Source organism: Monodon monoceros, unplaced genomic scaffold (genome assembly GCF_005190385.1).
Source record: "Monodon monoceros isolate NGI ecotype Baffin Bay Population unplaced genomic scaffold, NGI_Narwhal_1 Super_Scaffold_3, whole genome shotgun sequence".
Taxonomy (NCBI): domain Eukaryota; kingdom Metazoa; phylum Chordata; class Mammalia; order Artiodactyla; family Monodontidae; genus Monodon; species Monodon monoceros.
In genome coordinates, this window is record NW_021703780.1 from 66,669,161 (window position 1) to 66,687,464 (window position 18,304).

Below are 18,304 nucleotides of genomic sequence, written 5' to 3' on the forward strand. Positions count from 1 at the left end.
TGTATACCTGCACACACCAGTGCATGCCCCAACTGCACAGTGAGGTGGAAGGGGGTCTAGGAGGGCAGCCACTAACCTGGATGTGTGGGGTGGGCCCCGGGGGACAGAGCTGCAGCCTGTGTGTGCTCCACCTTGCGCATCCCAGGCCGTGTGCCGCGCTGGCCACAGCTGCGAGTGCAGCCTGGGCTACGAAGGGGATGGCCGCACGTGCACAGGTGAGCAGGAATGTGAGGTGGGAGGCCCCACTCCCCTCCCTTCCTGTCGCCTGGTCCAACCACTCTCTCGCTGCCTCCAGTGGTAGACCTGTGCCAGCATGGGCGTGGCGGGTGCAGCGAGCATGCCAACTGCAGCCAGGTAGGCACAGTGGTCACCTGCACCTGCCTGCCCGACTACGAGGGTGATGGCTGGAGCTGCCGGGCCCGCAACCCCTGTGAGGATGGCCACCGCGGGGGCTGCAGCGAGCACGCTGACTGCCTGAGCACTGGACCGGTGAGCAGGCGGGCAGCCAAGCAGCTGGGCGGGGGCCCCCCGATGAGCGGCTGCCCCAGTCCCTGAAGGGCGCCCATCTGCTCTGCTGTCCAGAACACACGGCGCTGTGCATGCCACGCCGGCTACGTGGGTGATGGACTGCAGTGTCTGGAGGAGCCTGAGCCGCCCGTGGACCGCTGCCTGGACCAGCCACCACCCTGTCACGCGGACGCTGTGTGCACTGACCTGCACTTCCAGGGTGTGCTTCCCTGCCCTCTTCCAGCACCCCGGCTTTACCTCGGTGCCGGCCCTCTGACCATTGCATCCCTGCCTTCCACAGAAAAACGAGCCGGTGTCTTCCACCTCCAGGCCCCCAGTGGCTCCTACAGCCTGAATTTCTCACAGGCCGAGGCAGCCTGTGGGGCCCAAGGAGCTGTGCTTGCTTCTCTCCCTCAGCTCTCTGCTGCCCAGCAGGTGCGCAGGGCCCAGGAGTCTGGAGCCAAGCCTGTGGGGGCCCCTTGAGTTGGGTCTTGGGTCTCAGCATCTGTTTGTACCCCTACAGCTGGGCCTCCACCTCTGCCTTGTGGGCTGGCTGGCCAATGGCTCGGCTGCCCATCCCGTCGTTTTCCCGGCAGCAGACTGTGGCGATGGTCAGGTGGGCGTGGTCAGTCTGGGTGCCCGGGAGAACCTGTCAGAGCGCTGGGACGCCTACTGCTACCGCATGCAAGGTACAGCCACCCACCACGCCCCATTCTCTGCCCTGCCTTTTCCCACTGACCCACTAACTCACTGCCTTTCCTGCAGACGTGGCCTGCCGATGCCGTGATGGCTTCGTGGGTGATGGGGCCAGCGTGTGCAATGGGAAGCTGCTTGATGTACTGGCCACCACCGCCAACTTCTCTACCTTCTACGGGGTGTGCAGGGGCCCAGGCTCACGACCGTGGGGTGGTACAGCTGGGATCCCTGTGGAGAGAGCCTACCCACAACCCTGTCCCCACCATCGCAGATGCTACTGGGTTATGCCAATGCCACCCCGAGGGGTCTCGACTTCCTGGACTTCCTGGACGACGAGCTCACCTACAAGACACTCTTCGTCCCTGTCAACGAAGGCTTTATGGACAACCTGGTAAGTAGCAGGGGATGTGGGGAGAGCAGGGCCCAACTCTGCTCCCTCTAGCTGGCCCAGGCCAACAGGCCCTGCTTTGCCCACAGACACTGAGCGGCCCAGACCTGGAGCTACACGCCTCTAATACCACCTTCCTGAGCACCAACGCCAGCCAGGGTACCTTGCTTCCCGCCCACTCGGGCCTCAGCCTCGTCATCAGTGACATGGGCCCCGACGACAGTTCTCGGGCCCCTGTGGTGAGTCTGGAGGCTGCCCCTCCCCTACTGGCCCCAGCCCTCACTCACCCACCGGGCCTGACCCTGGTCTCCCTACAGGTCCCAGGAGCAGTTGTGGTTAGCCACGTCATTGTGTGGGACATCGTGGCCTTCAACGGCATCATCCACACTCTGGCCAGCCCCCTTCTGGCACCCCCACAGCCTGTGAGTTGGCCAGGGGTGGCCAGGGGTGGGCAAGGGGTGAGGAGACTGCTCTGGCCAGGTCTCTGATGCTCTCCTCGTTGGCAGCGGGCAGTGGTGGCCCCGGAGGCCCCACCTGTGGCAGCAGGCGCAGGGGCTGTGGTAGCTGCTGCAGTGCTCCTTGGCCTCGCGGCCGGAGCCCTGTACCTTCGTGCCCGAAGCAGGTCCGCAGGCTTTGGCTTCTCTGCCTTCCAGGTAGGCTGGGCTGGAGACTGATGGGGTTGGTGGGGTCTGGGCCCACCGAGCTTGCTTGAGGCCTCTCACTACTCCCCTCCCTTCCCAGGCGGAAGATGCTGCTGCTGATGACTTCTCCCCTTGGCAGGAAGGGACGAGCCCAACCCTGGTCTCTGTCCCCAACCCGGTCTTTGGTAGCCATGATGCCTTTTGTGAGCCCTTTGACGTGAGTGCGGGGGCTGGGGGCTTGGGAAAGGGGACCCAGGGCATGGTCTCAGTCCAGCCACTAACAAACATACAGTCCTCCCCTCAGGACGCGCTCCTGGAGGACGACTTCCCTGACACCCAGAGGATCCTCGAGGTCAAGTGACGCAGCCGGTGCTGAAGCAGAGGCATGAGCAGGAGGGAGGCGGCTTTTATTGCCCAGAGTGGGTGGGACAGCAGGGGCTGGGCCTGGTCCACACAATAAAGGTACCCTCAGCGGATGTGGGCCATATCGCCAAGGAAGGGTGTCTTCATGCATCCGGTGCAGAGCTGATCCATCCAGAGCGGTGCCTCGTGCTGCAGGGGCGTGCGGCGGGGGTAGAAGGTGAAGTCCACGCGGTAGTTGAGCAGACAGCTGAGGGAGGCCATGTAGAGGTCGGAGAAGCGCACCAGGCGCCGCGAGAAGTAGGTGGGGTTGTGGAAGGTGCGAAAGATGCTCCCGAACTGCGCATTGAACAGGGCCTTGGTGATGCACCTGGGGAGGGAGATGTGGGCACTCGTGGGGGGGGGGGGCTCCTGAGGGGGCTAGGCTGGGGCTCCTGCCCAGGCCCCACCACTCACCTCAGCTCCTGCCGCTCCTTCATCCAGGCGGCCAGCACCTGCCGAGACTCAGCATCCTGGTAGGTCTGGGGGAGACAAGGGTTGCTCTGGGTGTGTGCGGCCAGGCAGCGGCCCCCCACCTCCCTGCAGACGTCCAGCTGCCCCTGCCCCTGCACCTGCATACGCTCCAGCAGCCCCGTGAGCGCCTGCTGCCACGTCAGCGAGTGCATGTACTGCTCCGTGTTGATGATGCGAATCTCTCGCTCCAGCTCAGGGATAATGGCACCTGTGCGCCAGCCGTGACGCAGCATGAGATCCTGTGGGGCAGGGTGCAGGGCAGGCAGGGCTCAGTGCCGGCCAGGAGGTCCCCCTCCCCTCCCCACCGCGACCCATCCCCGCCTCCCGCCCTCACCGCCAGGTCACTGTAGAGGTGGTCTCCGAAGTAGAGCACACGGGGGCCTCGCCATTCCGTCAGACGCAGGAAGTCAAACAGGTTTCCCTGGGAAGAGATTGGGGGTGGGCGGGGGACCGGGCTAAGCCCAGTGTGCAGAAGGGGCTCCCCCAGGGCTATTCTCCACCAGTCTTCCCAAATCCCTAATCCCCAGAGGCAGCAAGGCCCCTCTAGCCGGATGCTGGGCCGCCCTTTCCCGTGGCCTCGCTGTCCCCTCCAGGCTCCGGAAGGGGGTCTGCCTGGGGCAGGAAGGTCTCCTATAGGCCTGGCCTGGTGCCCTGGGCCTCCCCTCCCCGTGCCCTCACACCCACCCAAGCTAGGGATTGAGTTCACTCTTTGTGGGAAACAAAATGCAGCAGTGACCCCATGGCCCTGAAGCAAGCAGGCCACCTCAGCCTGAGCCCAGAGGGACCCAGCAGACCAATGGCAGTCCTCACCGTGAGGCCGCCTGCCCCTCCTGCGCCAAAGCTGGGGAGATGAAAACAGCCAGGCTCAAGCACAGCAGAGGAAGCTGGCAGGGGAGCAGAAACCGGGGCAGGGGTTGTGGGCGGGGGGCGGGGCACAGAGCAGGAGGTACAGCAGCCTCCACAGGGCAGGCACCCACAGCCCAGAAATGAGAATATACACCCAGCAAAAAGGAGTTACTAGAGGCAGTCTGCGGGCGTGAGAGGCCTGGGGAGGTGACAGCCGTGGGGGAAACAGGTAGCTGTGAAGGGCTTAATGGTTGAAATAAGCTCAAGCAGAGAAGGTGAGGAGCAGGAGGGAAGCACGAGCGGGCGGGGCACTGAGGACGTGCCAAGATGACGAGAACCACGCACACAATGAAATTTCAGAACATCAGGCATACAGAAGTCTAAAGCCTGCCAGAGAAGAAAAATCAGTGTTCCCCACAAAGATGCGTGACCCTCCTCAGGCTCAGCCAGGATGCCAAGACAACAGGGAGCATCAGCCTCAGAGCCGAGGGGTAAAGCTGGTGCCCAAGGGGGCCACCGACAGTTGGGGGCCAGCAGGGTGGAAGGCCGAGCGGTCGGCAGGGGTGAAGGGCTGGGACCTTGGCACTGGGCGGCCCGAGGCTGCTCCCTGTGGCTGTCACTGGCCCGACTGCTGGCTTCTTCCCTGCCCCCAGCTTCTGGAACCTCCATCTCCAAGAAGCCCAGCTCAGCCAGGATTTCCGCATTCCACCCAGAGCCAAGTGCCTTAATCACCTCCTGCCCACAGCCACCTGACACTTCCCCACCAAGCACAAGGCCCTTCTCACCCTCCTAGCCAGCCAGAAAAGGGGTCTCCTCCGAGGCCTGTGCACTGCCCCCACCAGCCCAACTCAGGGGCCCCCACCAGGCTCATCTGGCTGCAGCAGAGTGCTCAGCCCGAGGCAAAAGCAGGGCCATTTATTGGGCACTTGGCGAATGCCCCAACAACCTAAGAGCTTCACACCACCACTCAAGTAGAGTATTATACCTCTTTTACAGACGAGGAAAGCACAGCACAGAGAGGCCAAGCAATTGGGCCAGGCCCTGGGAGCCACTTCCTGTGAGGGGACAGAGCCACAACAGAGGTGTGGTGGCTGGTCAGGGCCCAAGAGGCCGTGCGGCAGCCCCGCCACAGCCTGGGGCCGTGGCTGGGCCCTGGGGTCCCTACCAGGTACAGCTCCCACCTAGATGGCTCTCACCTGCCGATAGATCTTGCCCTTTTCCAGGCGGGTGATACGGTCCCAATGCAGTGAGCCCTTCTCATCAAGTTTTCTGAAAGGCCTAGGGTGGGTTGAAAGGCCTAGGGTGGGGTTAAAGGGCCTGATTTCCAGTCTGTGGCAGGACCACAGGCTGGACACCTCCCACTCTGCAAAGACCCACCTGCTCACCTGCCCATCAGCAAGGGGGTGCCCCCACCCCAGGCACACAGGGCGGCAAGCAGAGGCCAGTCCCCGCTCCCTGGGCCCATCGCCCCTGCCAGGCCCATACTTGCGCCGGTCGGTGAAGAAGCTGGGCTTGTCTGCCTGGACGATGACCACGTCGAAGAGTTGGCGCCAGTCGGCACCCACCATGTGCCGCATCCCCTTGTCCCTGGTGGGACAGAGTGGGACAGGTGGCAGGTGTCTGAGGGAGGCTCCAGGCCTGCCCACCCCAACTCAGGCCCCTGCCCTGCTCCCTCCTCCCACGGGTTGGGGGACACGGGGGTGCTCACACGAAGCTGAAAGGACTGTTGGTGATGAGGAACAGCTGTTTCCCGTGCGCCACCAGGCGGCTCAGGACGGCGAATGTCTCATCCCCTCGCAGGATGTACTTCTCTAACGGGGGGAGATGGGAGCTTGTGAGGGCCAGCCCTGCACCCTGCCCAGGCAGGCCGCAGCAGGGCAACCATCCCCCCTTACCCATGTCCCGCTCGATCCACTGGTACATAAGGCCCTTCACGTGCACATCTCGAATGGCGTCCTGGGGGCAGTGGAGAGACAGTGAGGCCACAGTGGAGCCCAGGAGGACCTGCCCTGCTGTGGCTGGACTTCACCTTCCCTGCCACACTGGGAGGCAGGCCTAGCGCCCTCACCGTCACATCCTTATAGAGGTGTGCTTGGTCAAACTCCAGGCCATGGCCCAGGAAGTGGTCCACCACGCAGGAGAGCAGTGCCATCTCTGGCAGCGAGAAGATGTCCATGAACTGCTTGATGGAAGGACCCTGAGGAAGGACCACTGACTCAGCAAGCCCCAGCTCCGGAGACCCAAGAGCTCCAAATATGTCTTGGGACACTGGTGGAGGAGCACAGCCTGTGGGTCAGGGCTGGCGCACCAGGGTGTGGGCACTGCCTCCCAGGGAGCCAGCACCCGCTGTGAGGTCATGGAGCTGGCTGCCCCGGGCAGTGGCAGACGGAGCGAGTACCTTGCCATAGAAGCCACTCATCTGGTACAGTGGGATGTGCTGGGTGCCCCCATATAGGTCGATCACCTCTTCGTCTGGTACAGGCTGAAGGCCCCTGGGTGGATGCAGAGATCACCAGTCCAAAGTGGTCCTGAACCCGGGCCACGGTGTAGGGTGGGGGACCGTGGGGTGATGCAGGACAGTGTGGACCTGGAGCAGCAGGTTGGGGTGGGGTCAGGGCAAGGTTAGCACTGACCTGTAGGCTGTCCCCAGTTGCACATAATGGAAGGCATCAATCTTCATCAGCAGACTCTGAGGGCACCAAGGGAGTAAGATGGGCAATGAAGGAGTTTCCATTAGCTCTGAGCCAGCCTTTGCTAGCCCCCTTGCCGAAGCCCCAGTTGGATGGTACCAAGGGTATCATGTGCACGCCAAGAGGAAGCTACAGCTTTGAGGCCAACGGAGTAGAAAGATGAGCACCGCCCCCGCCCGCATAGGAGACGGGCGGCTAAGGAAGTAGTTCTGATATACATCCAGTCAGGAGGGGCCAGGGAGTCAGTGGTCTAGCCACTCACCTTCTGAATATCATAGTGGAGGCCACGGATGGCAAAGCTGGGGTTGTAGTCATACTTTCGAATCCCCTCCGGGTACTGTCAGGGGAAATCAGGTCAGGCCTGAGCCAGCAGTACTGACAGACCTGCTGGCTGGGCAGCTGCCTCAGGGGATCAATTCAGCCACCCATCCAGGGGCGCCCCATGATCCGGCCTGGGACCCCTACCTGTCTGGCCTCACCTTGTAGTGCTCAATCAGGATGTCACGGGCGGCAGTGAAGATCTCTGGGTGCAGCGTGTCCGCATACTGGGCCAGGGTGTAGTCATAGTCGAAGCCGTAGACCTCGACATCACGCAGGCTGATCTCGTTGTTGGCATAGATGGCCGCTGGGTTCAGGAGACTGCAGACCTCAGGAGGCAGGAGGTCTAGAGGAAGGAGGTATAAGTATGATGAGGATGATCAGGAAACACCCTAAAATGGTACTCTTAGCTCAATGCAGCATTAGGTCAAACTGAGGCTCAGAGAAAAGTCACTCGCCCAGGGTCACATGGGTGGGGTAAGGACCCTATGGGTCCTGGATTATACCACCGCCTGCAGCCTACCAGTTGCTCTGAGCCATGCCTCCTCCAGACTCTCATAAGCCCCATGGGACACCTGGCTATGCTCTGACACTTTCCACCTTGCCTGAAGCTGGGGTTGGGACTTAGGAGCATTATCAAGGTGAGGGGTACTGGGTAGCTCCGCTGCTGCTCAGGGCCCCAGCTCTGTGCACCTGCCACAGGTCTCACAGTGAGGCCCCTCTAATCGGATTTCAGCTGCCCACCAGTCCACGTAATGACATTCACTGCCCCTGGGACCAAGCAGGACCCTGTGGGGCTCCTGGGTACAGAAGCCTTTCTGTCCCCCGTTTCTTGTTTATAGGGAACAGACTCCAGCCTCCATGACCTTCCTTCCCTGGGTTCCAAAGGGCAGATTTGAACAGCTGCTAGTAGGGAAGGGAAAGGATGGGGAGACAAGGGAGGAGCAGCCAAGAAACAACCTGAGGCAAGATATGAGGAACCAGAGAAGCTCATCAAGATAAGGAGACCAGGGCTTCCCTGGTGGCACAGTGGTTAAGAATCCACCTGCCGATGCAGGGGACATGGATTCATGCCCTGGTCCGGGAAGATCCCACATGCCACAGAGCAGCTGGGCCCGTGAGCCATGGCTGCTGGGCCTGCGCGTCCGGAGCCTGTGCTCCGCAATGGGAGAGGCCACAACAGTGAGAGGCCCGCGTACCGCAAAAAAAAAACCCTGCCTCTTGGGACTTCCCTGGTGGTGCAGTGGTTAAGAATCCACCCGCCAATGCAGGGGATACGGGTTTGAGCCCTGGTCCGGGAAGATCCCACATGCCATGGAGCAACTAAGCCCGTGCGCCACAACTACTGAAGCCCACGTGCCTAGAGCCTGTGCTCCACAACAAGACAAGCCACTGCAATGAGAAGCCTGCGCACCACAACGAAGAGTAGCCCCAGCTTGACGCAACTAAAGAAAGCCCTCGCGCAGCAAGGAAGACCCAGTGCAGCCCAAAATAAATAAATTAAAAAAAGATTAGGAGACCACCTGAGACAAGATTAAAGGAGTGCAGACCCTGCACACACCCTAATCTTATCAGCAACCCCACCCTTGAACGACTGCTATAAAAACTCCTCACCAATTCCTCCCCGGTTGGGAGATAGTTTTTTGGCGCAGGAGCCTGTCCCCCTTTGCCTGCCAAAGCAATAAAGCTATTCTCTTCTACTTCACCCAAAACTCTGTCTCCAAGATTCGATTTGGCACTGGTGCAGGGAGGCTGAGTTTTTAGCATCAAATTTGGCACCCAACATGGGGCTGACTCGTGGACAGTCCTGGGGCGGGCGCGGCGGGGGGGGGGGGTTCCCTGGCTTGATTGGATGCTCCAAGATTTTCTCCATGCCAGCCTCATTCAAGAGTGGAGGGCTGAAGAATTCCTTTGGAGACCAGATCACCTGGGACCCTTGTCTGGGAAGGCTGAGCCCCAGTCATACCCCATCGGCCATGCTGGCAGCTGGAACTCCGAGGCGGGACGAGACAGTGGAGGAGTGGTCCCGCTAGGGACCACCCTAGCAGCTGCCGAGGTCATCTTCGCCTTGAGGATATTCCTCTCTTCCTCCTGCCTGGACCACCCTGGACTTCCTACTCCAAGGAATTATTTTGGGGAAGCATAAAAGTAGCATTTGGGATGTCGCAACACCTCGGCTAGCATTTGGGGAAGTCCCCCAGCGTGTACTCTGTGGCCACTTTGACCCTGTCCATTTGGGGGAACCTTGGTTCCCATTTGGGGGATTCTCCATTCCAGGAAATCCCATTTGAGAGGTGTGCCACTTGGGCAGAGGTCACGGGCTAAGTGGGACTTGGAAGCCCATTTCGTTTTGGTTTCTGTTTGGGTTTTTGGTTTCTTTGGTTTGAGGCTTCTGTTGCTGGCTAGGATTTTGGTTTGTTCTTGGTCTGAGCGTGAGTGTTCTTTCAATCAAACATGGGAAGTGCTTCTTCTTCGATTCCATCTGATAGTCCCCTGGGGAAAATTCTGGCAGACTGGTCAACCTATAGCTATCAACCTATGACTAAAAAGAATGAGATTCTATTGTAATTCTGTTTGGCCAATGTACATTCTTAAAAGTAAGGAGAGGTGGCCTTTGTGTGGTAGCCTAAATTATTATTCTATTCTTCAGCTAGAATCCTTTTGTCACAGGAATGGAAAGGCTGGGAATTCTCTCCACTCCATCTGGGCTAGCCACTCCGGGCTCTCCAAGAGCCAACTCTGGGTTTGTTCTTTTTCAAGAACTGAGCCAATCTGTTTGGAAACCTTTGTCTGGGAGTGGAAGCAGAATTTTTAAACTACACCTCCTCTAATTATCTGTGTGGCCATAGCTTATCTGTCGTTTGTGCTTTTATGTGTATTGTTTTGGGGTGAGCCACTCTGACTTGCGCAGGGTGGGAAAATTCTACCTGCTCATTGTGGGCCACTTTGAATTCTCTGTCCGGGAGTGGAAATGGAATCTTTGGGCTACGCCTTGTCTGATCTTTCGTTTGTGGGACCATGTTTGTTGTTTGTATGTGTGTGTGTCAGTACTTGCACTGACTGGTTGAGACATCTTTCGTGAATAACAGAGCTCACGTGTGACAACATCAGTGTATCCTTCCCTATTGCGTGGGGCTTTGCCTGTGGAGGAATGTTGGTTGGGATTTTCCCTTTTGGACTAGCCTTGTTATAGGTGACCAGAGCTCTGTTCAATCTCTGTACCCCACCTAGGGTATTTTTACAAAACTAGGAGCTCTTCAGCTATGCTCCCATGAAAAGGAATTGGTATTTCTTTCCCCCTGTGCCTAGGTCCTCAGGAACACATGTTATCTAGACCATCTCTAGTTCCTGAGACTGAAGAAAAAGGGCAGGGGAAAGAAGGACTTATTAAACTCAAGTGGAAAAACTGTGAGATCTCTGGTTCTGTCTTTATGTAGGAGCTAACTTGTAAATGAGCTCTGTTTAATTGACTTAAAAGTAAGAGCTTACAAGTTAAATCTAAATGTCTAAAAAATTGGCCAATATAAATTTTGGACCACACGATCTGGGAAATAGTAGTGAATTGATATGTTACTGAAGGTAGGTTAAGCTCGTTGGTTTAATTAATATAGACATGTCTTTAGAATCATCAGTGTTAAGTAAAGCAAACGAGGTTAAGAGTTTTTAGGTAAACTCTTTACGAATAAGTATTTTAGGAATGTCTACTTAAGAATAATCTCTCCAGATGCTTGGTAACTTAAAATTGTAGAGTTGTGCTAAATTAAGTTAAATGATGGAAGTTTATTGAATAGGTAGGCCATTTCCAAGTAAAATAAGATACTGAAACATTAATTACTGAATACTGGCTTCCCTTTGCAGAGAGACTAAAGGTATGTATGAACTAAAGGTATTTGGTGCCACCCTGTGATTCTTTATAAGAAAGCACATGTCTGGGACTTCCCTGGTGGTCCAGTGGTTAAGAGTCTACCTTCCAATGCAGGAGACGTGGGTTTGATCCCTGGTCGGGGAACTAAGATCCCACATGCTGTGGGGCAACCAACTAAGCCCACACGCTCTGGAGCCCGCATGCCACAACTAGAGAGAAGCCCCGCACGCCGCAAAGAAGAGCACGCATGCCACAACTAAGACCCGACGCAGCCATAAATAAATGAATGAAGAATATTAAAAAACAAGAAAGCACATGTCTTTAGAAATTATTGGTATTTATGTTTATAAATCTACAGAGTGCTGAAGACAATTCACGGTTGCTTAAGGAAAGTAGGTTGTGCGTTTTGAACAAAAGATGGTATGAGGAATGGCACTGCATTTTCCTAAGGAAAAAAAAAAGTGATTTTTGCCCTAGAGCTGGTTGATTTTGAATGGAAAAGGGGCCAAATGTTTACAGAAAGTTGTAGAAGGTCTGCAGAAAAGGAAAAGGAAATTTAGTTGGGTAAATGAATTTTGTTGGGAGTGGGCTGGGACAAGACTAGATTTGGTTTCTTCCTCTAAATTTTTCTTGAAATAGTGCTTTTGATAACAGCTTGTGAGTTCCTTTGCCTTTAAGTGATCTGTATTCACCTTTAAAATCTTTTCACTTTGGTTAAGTAAATAGCATTGTTTGGCAGTTTCTAAAACTTCTTTTGACCTCCAGCTAACTCTGAGATGCTTCAGAGGGCCCCTGAGGCATTTCAGAGAGGAACATTTAATTAAGATTTGGTACGTTAAATCAAATGTAGTCAGTTGTAATTCTGGTTATTGTAACCAAGTTTCTTTATCGATTACATTGTAATCAGATGTTTAACTGCATCCTTTAAGTCCTTCTGTCATTTATAGACAGTGATTGTACTCTGATGCTTTTGCAGAAGTGCTTCATCTTCAAGATTCATGCGAAGGACCTTCAGACAAATACAGGTTTCTCATAAATGTCATATCATACCACTGAGCTGGGTCTACTGCTTAAGGCACATGTACAATGCTCGTGTGACAACTGGGTATAAATGATAAAATGTATGTCCTATAAAATGTTTCCTCACTAATATACCTCTGAGCTTGTTCACGATACCTGATCAGTTTTCCCCCAGTGTGGCTTAACTAGGCAAATATAAAGGAGGCCTAGCATGGAGGGACATGATCTACAACCAGGTCAAACAGCTGTATCACCCCGGCATTGAGGGACAGCTATTTTGATTATCAATGCTTTCTATTGAAAGATTTGCAATCAGAGGGAAAATGATGGAAAAAACCTGCATGAATTGAGGTGTGGGGAAGTCACTGGCTTATACATGGTTTAACTTTAAAAAAAGGCCTGTTTTGTGGCCTTTCAGACACGCGTTGTGCATCTGCTTTGACACTGAGGAGGGGAGTGCATTTGAAAGTCAAAATGGAGTAACTATAGTAAAACTAACTGACCATTGTGTATGTGATTTCGGACATATTTCTGTATTGTTGCAAACTTGAATTTTCTGAGCTACATCAGACTTGGGATGCCACAAGGATTTAAAAATTCCCCCACCCTCTTCAACGAGATTTTGGCTAAAGATTTACAAGGATTGCACGTGGATCAAGGTTGAGTAGAGGCCTTCCCAGCCAGAACAGAAAAAGTATTAGAAGTGACAAAAGCTCTTCTTAAGGACATTATTCCTAGGTACAGCCTTCTCTCTACTATTCAGAGTGACCATGGATCTGCTTTCATAGCAGAAATAACACAAACAGTAAATAAAGCTTTAGGTATATAATGGAAACTTCACTCAGCATGGAGACACCAATCTATGAGAAAGGCTAAGAAGATGAATCACACCATGAAGAACTTTTGCTAAGCTATGCCAGGAAACTCATCTAAAATAGAACAGGGGCTTGCCAATTGCTCTCCTCCATATGTGGGTGGCCCCTAGAAGCAGGCGAGGGTTGAGCCCTTAAGAAATTATATACAGGCGACCATTCTTGGCTCCTAAGAGTAAAGAAAGAAAAACAGTTCATGGTTCTGGGAAAGTTGGACAGCTGCATGTAAATCAATGAAGTTAGAGCACACCCTCATACCATGCACAAAAATAAACTAAAAATGTCTTAAAGACTGAAACGTAAGACATGACACCATAAAACTCCTAGAAGAGCACAGGCAAAACATTCTCTGACATAAATCGTACCAATGTTTTCTTAGGTCAGTCTCCCAAAACAAAAATAAACAAATGGGACCTAATGAAACTTACAAGCTTTTGCACAGCAAAGGAAACCACTCAAAAAATGAAAAGACAACCTACAGAATGGGAGAAAATATTTGCAAATGATGAGACAGACAAGAGTTAATCTCCAAAATGTACTAACAGCTCATACAACTCAACAACAAAAAAACAAACAACCCAGGGAATTCCCTGGAGGTCCAGTGGTTAGGACTCTGCACTTTCACTGCTGAGGGTGCGGGTTTCATCCCTGGTTGAGGAACTAAGATCCTGCAAGCTGCACAGTGCGGCCAAAAAACAAACAACAACAACAAAAAAAAAAACAAAAGAAAGAAAAAGAAAAAAAAACACCAATCAAAAAATAGGCAGAAGACCATAATAGACATTTCTCCAAAGAAAACATTTAGATGGCCAGTAGGCATGTGAAAAGATGCTCAACATCACTAATTATTAGATAAATGCAAATCAAAACTACAGTGAGGTACCACTTCACACCAGTCAGAATCCCCATCATTAAAAAGTCTACAAATAACAAATGCTGGAGAGGGTGTGGAGAAAAGGGAATTCCACTCTTGGTGGGAATACAAGTTGGTGCAGCCACTATGGAAAACAGTGTGGAGGTTCCTCAGAAAACTAAAAATAGAACTACCATATGATCCAGGAATCCCGATCCTGGGCATATACCCAGACAAAACTATAATTCAAAAAGACACATGCACCCCTATGTTCACAGCAGGACTATTCACAATAGCCAAGACATGGAAACAACCTAAATGTTCAACAGATGAATGGATAAAGAAGATGTGGTACACATAAAAAATGGAATACTACTCAGCCATAAAAAGAATGAAATAATGCCATTTGCAGCAAACATGGATGCAACGAGAGATTATCATACTAAGTGAACTAAGTCCGAAAGACAAATACCATATATATCACTTACATGTGGAATCTAAAATAGGGCACAAATGAACCTATCTACAAAACAAACAGATTCACAGACATAGAGAACAGACTTTTGGTTGCCAGGGGAGAGGTGGGGAGGTGGGGGAGGCAGAGGGATGGACTAGGAGTTGGGGGTTACTGGATGCAACTGTTACATTTAGAATGGATGAACAGGGACTTCCCTAGCAGTCCAGTGGTTAAGACTTTGCCTTTCAATGCAGAGGGTGTGGGTTTGATCCCTGGTCAGGGAGCTAAGATCCCACATGCCTCGTGGCCAAAAACCAAAACATAAAACAGAAGCAATACTGTAACAAATTCAATAAAGACTTAAAAAAATAAATGGTCCATTTAAAAAAAAATCTTAAAAAAACAAAAAGAATGGATAAACAACAAGGTCCTACTGTATAGCACAAGGAACTATATCCAATCTCCTGGGATAAACCATAATGGAAAAGACTATAAAAGAATAATGTAGGGCTTCCCTGGTGGCACCGTGGTTAAGAATCCGCCTGCCAATGCAGGGGACACGGGTTCGAGCCCTGGTCTGGAAAGATCCCACATGCCACGGAGCAACTAAGCCCGTGCACCACGACTACTGAGCCCATGAGCCACAACTACTGAAGCCCACACGCCTAGAGCCCATGCTCCGCAACAAGAGAAGCCACCACAATGAGAAGCCTGCATGCCACAACAAAGAGTAGCCCCTGCTCGCTGCAACTAGAGAAAGACCGTGCACAGCAGCGAAGACCCAATGCAGCCTAAAAAAAAAAAAAAGTATATATGTGTATAACTGAGTCACTTTTATATACCAGAAATTAGCACATGGTAAATCAACTATACTTCAAATAAATAAGTTAAGCAGTATGTACAACAGACTGGTCAATTGTTAACCGCTAAGCATGAGTTTGTGTCTCACAGGTCTCCCCTCGCCTGGAAGCTCCCTTTCATCCCTTCAAAGCAGGAGACAGGGTGCTGCTGAAAGTGTGGAAAGAACAAGAACCTGAGCAGCAGCTTGAAGAGAAATGGAAGGGAGCCTATGATGTTCTTACCACTCATACCTCTCTGAAATTGGACGGAGTAAAACCATGGGTACATCACACTAGAGTAAGATGATCACCAGAGACTGACCAGCCACGCCCGCCTACAGCCAGCAAACAAGACTCCTAAGAAGTGGACATCTCACTCTTTGGGAAACCTTAAGTATTTGTTCCGACAAGTGTAATGAAGTTTTGTTTTCTTATTCTTTCTCATACCTTTTACTTTTCCCCACAAAACTATAGATTCATACGCTGATTCTCTTGATAATTCTTAACTGCTGGATATGTGGTGAGCTTCCTATTTCTGAGTCTTCAGGATTGACTTGGTGAGTTTTCCCCCTTACAGGGAATTGTTTGGAAACAACTGGCTACAACAGCCCAGTTCCAGACTGGGTTTCCGATTGATTCTCCTGAATTTCTAAGGAAGTGAGATATACACCATCTACTAAAGATCCAGTTGTCACTCATTTTACCTTTAACTTGGGTCTGTTGCACCAAAATGGCGGACTAAGGGATTGAGATCTTAATCATACGGGACTCCTCGGATCCAGGACTAGGAATTCAAGTATTTCTAATATTTCTTTCTGTTTCTTTAATAAATTTATTTATTTATTTATTTTTGGCTGTGTTGGATCTTCGTTGCTGTGTGCAGGCATTCTCTCCTTGCAGCGAGTGGGGGCTACTCTTCATTGCAATGCACAGGCTTCTCATTGTGGTGGCTTCTCTTGTTGCAGAGCACAGGCTCTAGGCATATGGGCTTCAGTAGTTGTGGCATGCAGGCTCAGTAGTTGTGGCTTGCAGGCTCTAGAGCTCAGGCTCAGTAGTTGTGGCGCACGGGCTTAGCTGCTCCGTGGCATGTGGGATCTTCCCGGGCCAGGGCTTGAACCTGTGTCCCCGGCATCGGCAGGCGGATTCTTAACCACTGCACCGCCAGGGAAGCCCTCTAATATTTCTAATTCGGTATCTATGCCCCGTTTCAGCAGGAAGTAGCCTGAGTGGCCATCACCCTGTTCCCTGAAAGAGTTGGGGAAAGATAAAACTGAAGTGGGGATTAAAACCAAGTCCCTCTGCCAAGTTTATGATTAACATTTCTATCCAAAACGATTATTCCTTATCTTGTCCAACATCTGTTCTCCTCAAGACTGAGGAGTATCAAAGAAAAGGGGGGAGTGAAACCAAGCAAGACCCTGTGGGGCTCCTGGGCACAGAAGCCTTTCTGTCCCTCATTTCTTGTTTGTAGGGAACAGACTCCAGCCTCCATGACCTTCCCTGGGTTCCAAAGGGCAGATTTGAACAGCTGTTAGTCGGGAAGGGAAAGGATGGGGAGACAACGGAGCAACAGCCGAGAAACCCCCTGAGGCAAGATCTGAGGAACCAGAGAAGCTCATCAAGATTAGGAGACCACCTGAGATGAGATTAAAGGAGTGCAGACCCTGCTCACACCCTAATCTTCTCAACAACCCCACCCTTGCACCATTGCTAGAAAAACTTACCAACTCCTCCTGGGTTGGGAGACAGTGTTTTGGGGCAGGAGCCTGCTGCGTCCCCCTTTGCCTGGCAAAGCAGTAAAGCTATTCTCTTCTACTTCACCTAAAACTCTGTCTCCGAGACTTGATTCAGCACTGGTGTACAGAGGCCGAGTTTTCAGCATCACCTCTAGGCAGGGAACATTGCTAATTATGACAGGTGGGACATGTGGTGGGTTCTGGGTCATTACCCAGGCTGCTCTCCTCTGAGGATACAGTCATAGCCACCCCAATCCCCTGGCTGCTCCCTAGGAGGCTGAGGGTTCCCAGGCTTATCTGCCTTTGTTTCCCCATTTGTGCAGTGGGGGAGGTGGACGGGGAAAGGGCACGGGCTTTGAGGTCAGAGAGAGCAGACCGAGCCCTCCCTCGCATGGCTGTGACCTCAGGAAAATTACCACACCTTACCTTTTGGGGCTCAGTTTCCTTGTCTCTAACGGGGGAATAAAAATTGTACCAACCTACAAAATTAAAAAGAGGGTCATACAGAACGTGCTCTGGGCAGCATTCCCACCTGGACCCGTGGCAAATGTAGGATTAAATGGGCAATGCACCTCTGGAGCCCACATTTCCCTGTCCCCAGTTTCCCTCAAAGAAACGGGTTGCAGGGAATCAGAGGGGAGCAGGCAGGACTAGGTGCACACACAGCACACTGCCTTGCAGGGGCTCCAGGTGGCCCCGTTCCTGAGACCTCTAGCCTGTGGCTGAGGCCCAAACAGCCCAAGCCTCCAGTGAATTAATTTTTGTCTCAGACACAAGTTGTGATCTTGAAGCAGAAGCCCTTGGCCATGGAGCAGACATTTGCCTCAGAGGTGCCTTTGGAACACAGGCTCCACACCCATCCCCTTTCCTTTGGAGACAAGTACAGAATGTGGGTGGGGGAACAGGTGTGGCTGGTTCCTCTGGTGGCCCTTAGGCCTGGAAGAGCAGCTGCTTCAGATTCGTGGGTGCAGATGGAACACTCCTCACCTGGGTGCACATGAGACACAGCTGACATCAGCTCTCTTATGAAGCTGCTTCTGAGATGTCCCTTCCCAAGGTCCTGAGTTCCTGGGTGCCATCTGTGACTCTCAGCACAAAGCCCAGTAGTTCCCCAGGAGGGCAGGGGTCTGCTTGGCTCTGCAGCCCCTTCCTGGCACTGAGTTCTGGCCAAATCCAGGCTTTGGCCTCTGTCCTTGAGGATACTCCCAGGGATGGACAACCCTCCCAGAAACAAAGCAGGATGGGGAAGCAGCCCACAGGCCTGGCCTCCTGACCCAGCTTCTAGACTGAGAAAACCAGAAGGCCCCAGTTTCTTCCATAGGGCTGTGGTGGTGCATGGGGCCAGGTGAGGAGATATGCCCCCCACCTGCACCAGCCTCCCAAATTCACTGGTCTCACTGTCCAGCCCCCACCTTCCAGGCCAACTCCTCTCAATGGCAGCCATGAGACTTGTGGGGGCCATCCTCCCAGCTGCTGCTGGTGCCTTAGAGCTCACTCCAATCCCATGAGGTGATCACATTTATTCCTCCATCATCCAGAGGAAGAAACTGGAGTGCAGGGAGGTAAAGTCACTTGCTCCAAACCATCTAGCAACAGGCCATGGAACTGAGATTTGAATTCAGGTCACCCTACCTGCCTCAATCACTTTGCCCCTCCGCCTAGCCTTCCAGTGTCACCACACTGAGGCGGGGGGGGGGGGGGGG

General features: G+C 53.0%; 2 protein-coding genes across 12 annotated transcripts in view; one reads left to right on the forward strand and one right to left on the reverse strand.

Moving 5' to 3' along the window:
• Nucleotides 1-2,755, forward strand: part of STAB1 (stabilin 1) — a 27,944-nt gene extending 25,189 nt beyond the window's left edge. For 3 of the 7 annotated variants that reach the window (XM_029244109.1, XM_029244111.1, XM_029244110.1), the window contains 11 exons: nucleotides 108-215; nucleotides 296-489; nucleotides 583-727; nucleotides 809-942; nucleotides 1,031-1,196; nucleotides 1,273-1,382; nucleotides 1,475-1,594; nucleotides 1,681-2,013; nucleotides 2,098-2,244; nucleotides 2,333-2,449; nucleotides 2,537-2,755. In XM_029244109.1, coding sequence (XP_029099942.1) covers nucleotides 108-215; nucleotides 296-489; nucleotides 583-727; nucleotides 809-942; nucleotides 1,031-1,196; nucleotides 1,273-1,382; nucleotides 1,475-1,594; nucleotides 1,681-2,013; nucleotides 2,098-2,244; nucleotides 2,333-2,449; nucleotides 2,537-2,593 — 1,631 coding nt within the window. In that variant the 3' untranslated portion in view covers nucleotides 2,594-2,755. Of the gene's footprint in view, nucleotides 1-107; nucleotides 216-295; nucleotides 490-582; nucleotides 730-808; nucleotides 943-1,030; nucleotides 1,197-1,272; nucleotides 1,383-1,474; nucleotides 1,595-1,680; nucleotides 2,014-2,097; nucleotides 2,245-2,332; nucleotides 2,450-2,524 lie in introns of those variants that run through there. The other 4 variants (XM_029244112.1, XM_029244113.1, XM_029244114.1 and 1 more) reach the window with 3 other exon arrangements.
• Nucleotides 2,608-18,304, reverse strand: part of NT5DC2 (5'-nucleotidase domain containing 2) — a 19,631-nt gene continuing 3,934 nt past the window's right edge. For 3 of the 5 annotated variants that reach the window (XM_029244124.1, XM_029244125.1, XM_029244121.1), the window contains exons 2-14: nucleotides 7,121-7,305; nucleotides 6,904-6,978; nucleotides 6,585-6,640; nucleotides 6,350-6,443; nucleotides 6,020-6,148; nucleotides 5,847-5,907; nucleotides 5,660-5,762; nucleotides 5,437-5,538; nucleotides 5,148-5,229; nucleotides 3,440-3,526; nucleotides 3,204-3,344; nucleotides 3,049-3,113; nucleotides 2,608-2,962 (exon numbers count right to left, since the gene is read on the reverse strand). In XM_029244124.1, coding sequence (XP_029099957.1) covers nucleotides 2,701-2,962; nucleotides 3,049-3,113; nucleotides 3,204-3,344; nucleotides 3,440-3,526; nucleotides 5,148-5,229; nucleotides 5,437-5,538; nucleotides 5,660-5,762; nucleotides 5,847-5,907; nucleotides 6,020-6,148; nucleotides 6,350-6,443; nucleotides 6,585-6,631 — 1,173 coding nt within the window. In that variant the 5' untranslated portion in view covers nucleotides 6,632-6,640; nucleotides 6,904-6,978; nucleotides 7,121-7,305 and the 3' untranslated portion in view covers nucleotides 2,608-2,700. The remainder of the gene's footprint in view (nucleotides 2,963-3,048; nucleotides 3,114-3,203; nucleotides 3,345-3,439; nucleotides 3,527-5,147; nucleotides 5,230-5,436; nucleotides 5,539-5,659; nucleotides 5,763-5,846; nucleotides 5,908-6,019; nucleotides 6,149-6,349; nucleotides 6,444-6,584; nucleotides 6,641-6,903; nucleotides 6,979-7,120; nucleotides 7,306-18,304) is intronic. The other 2 variants (XM_029244122.1, XM_029244123.1) reach the window with 2 other exon arrangements.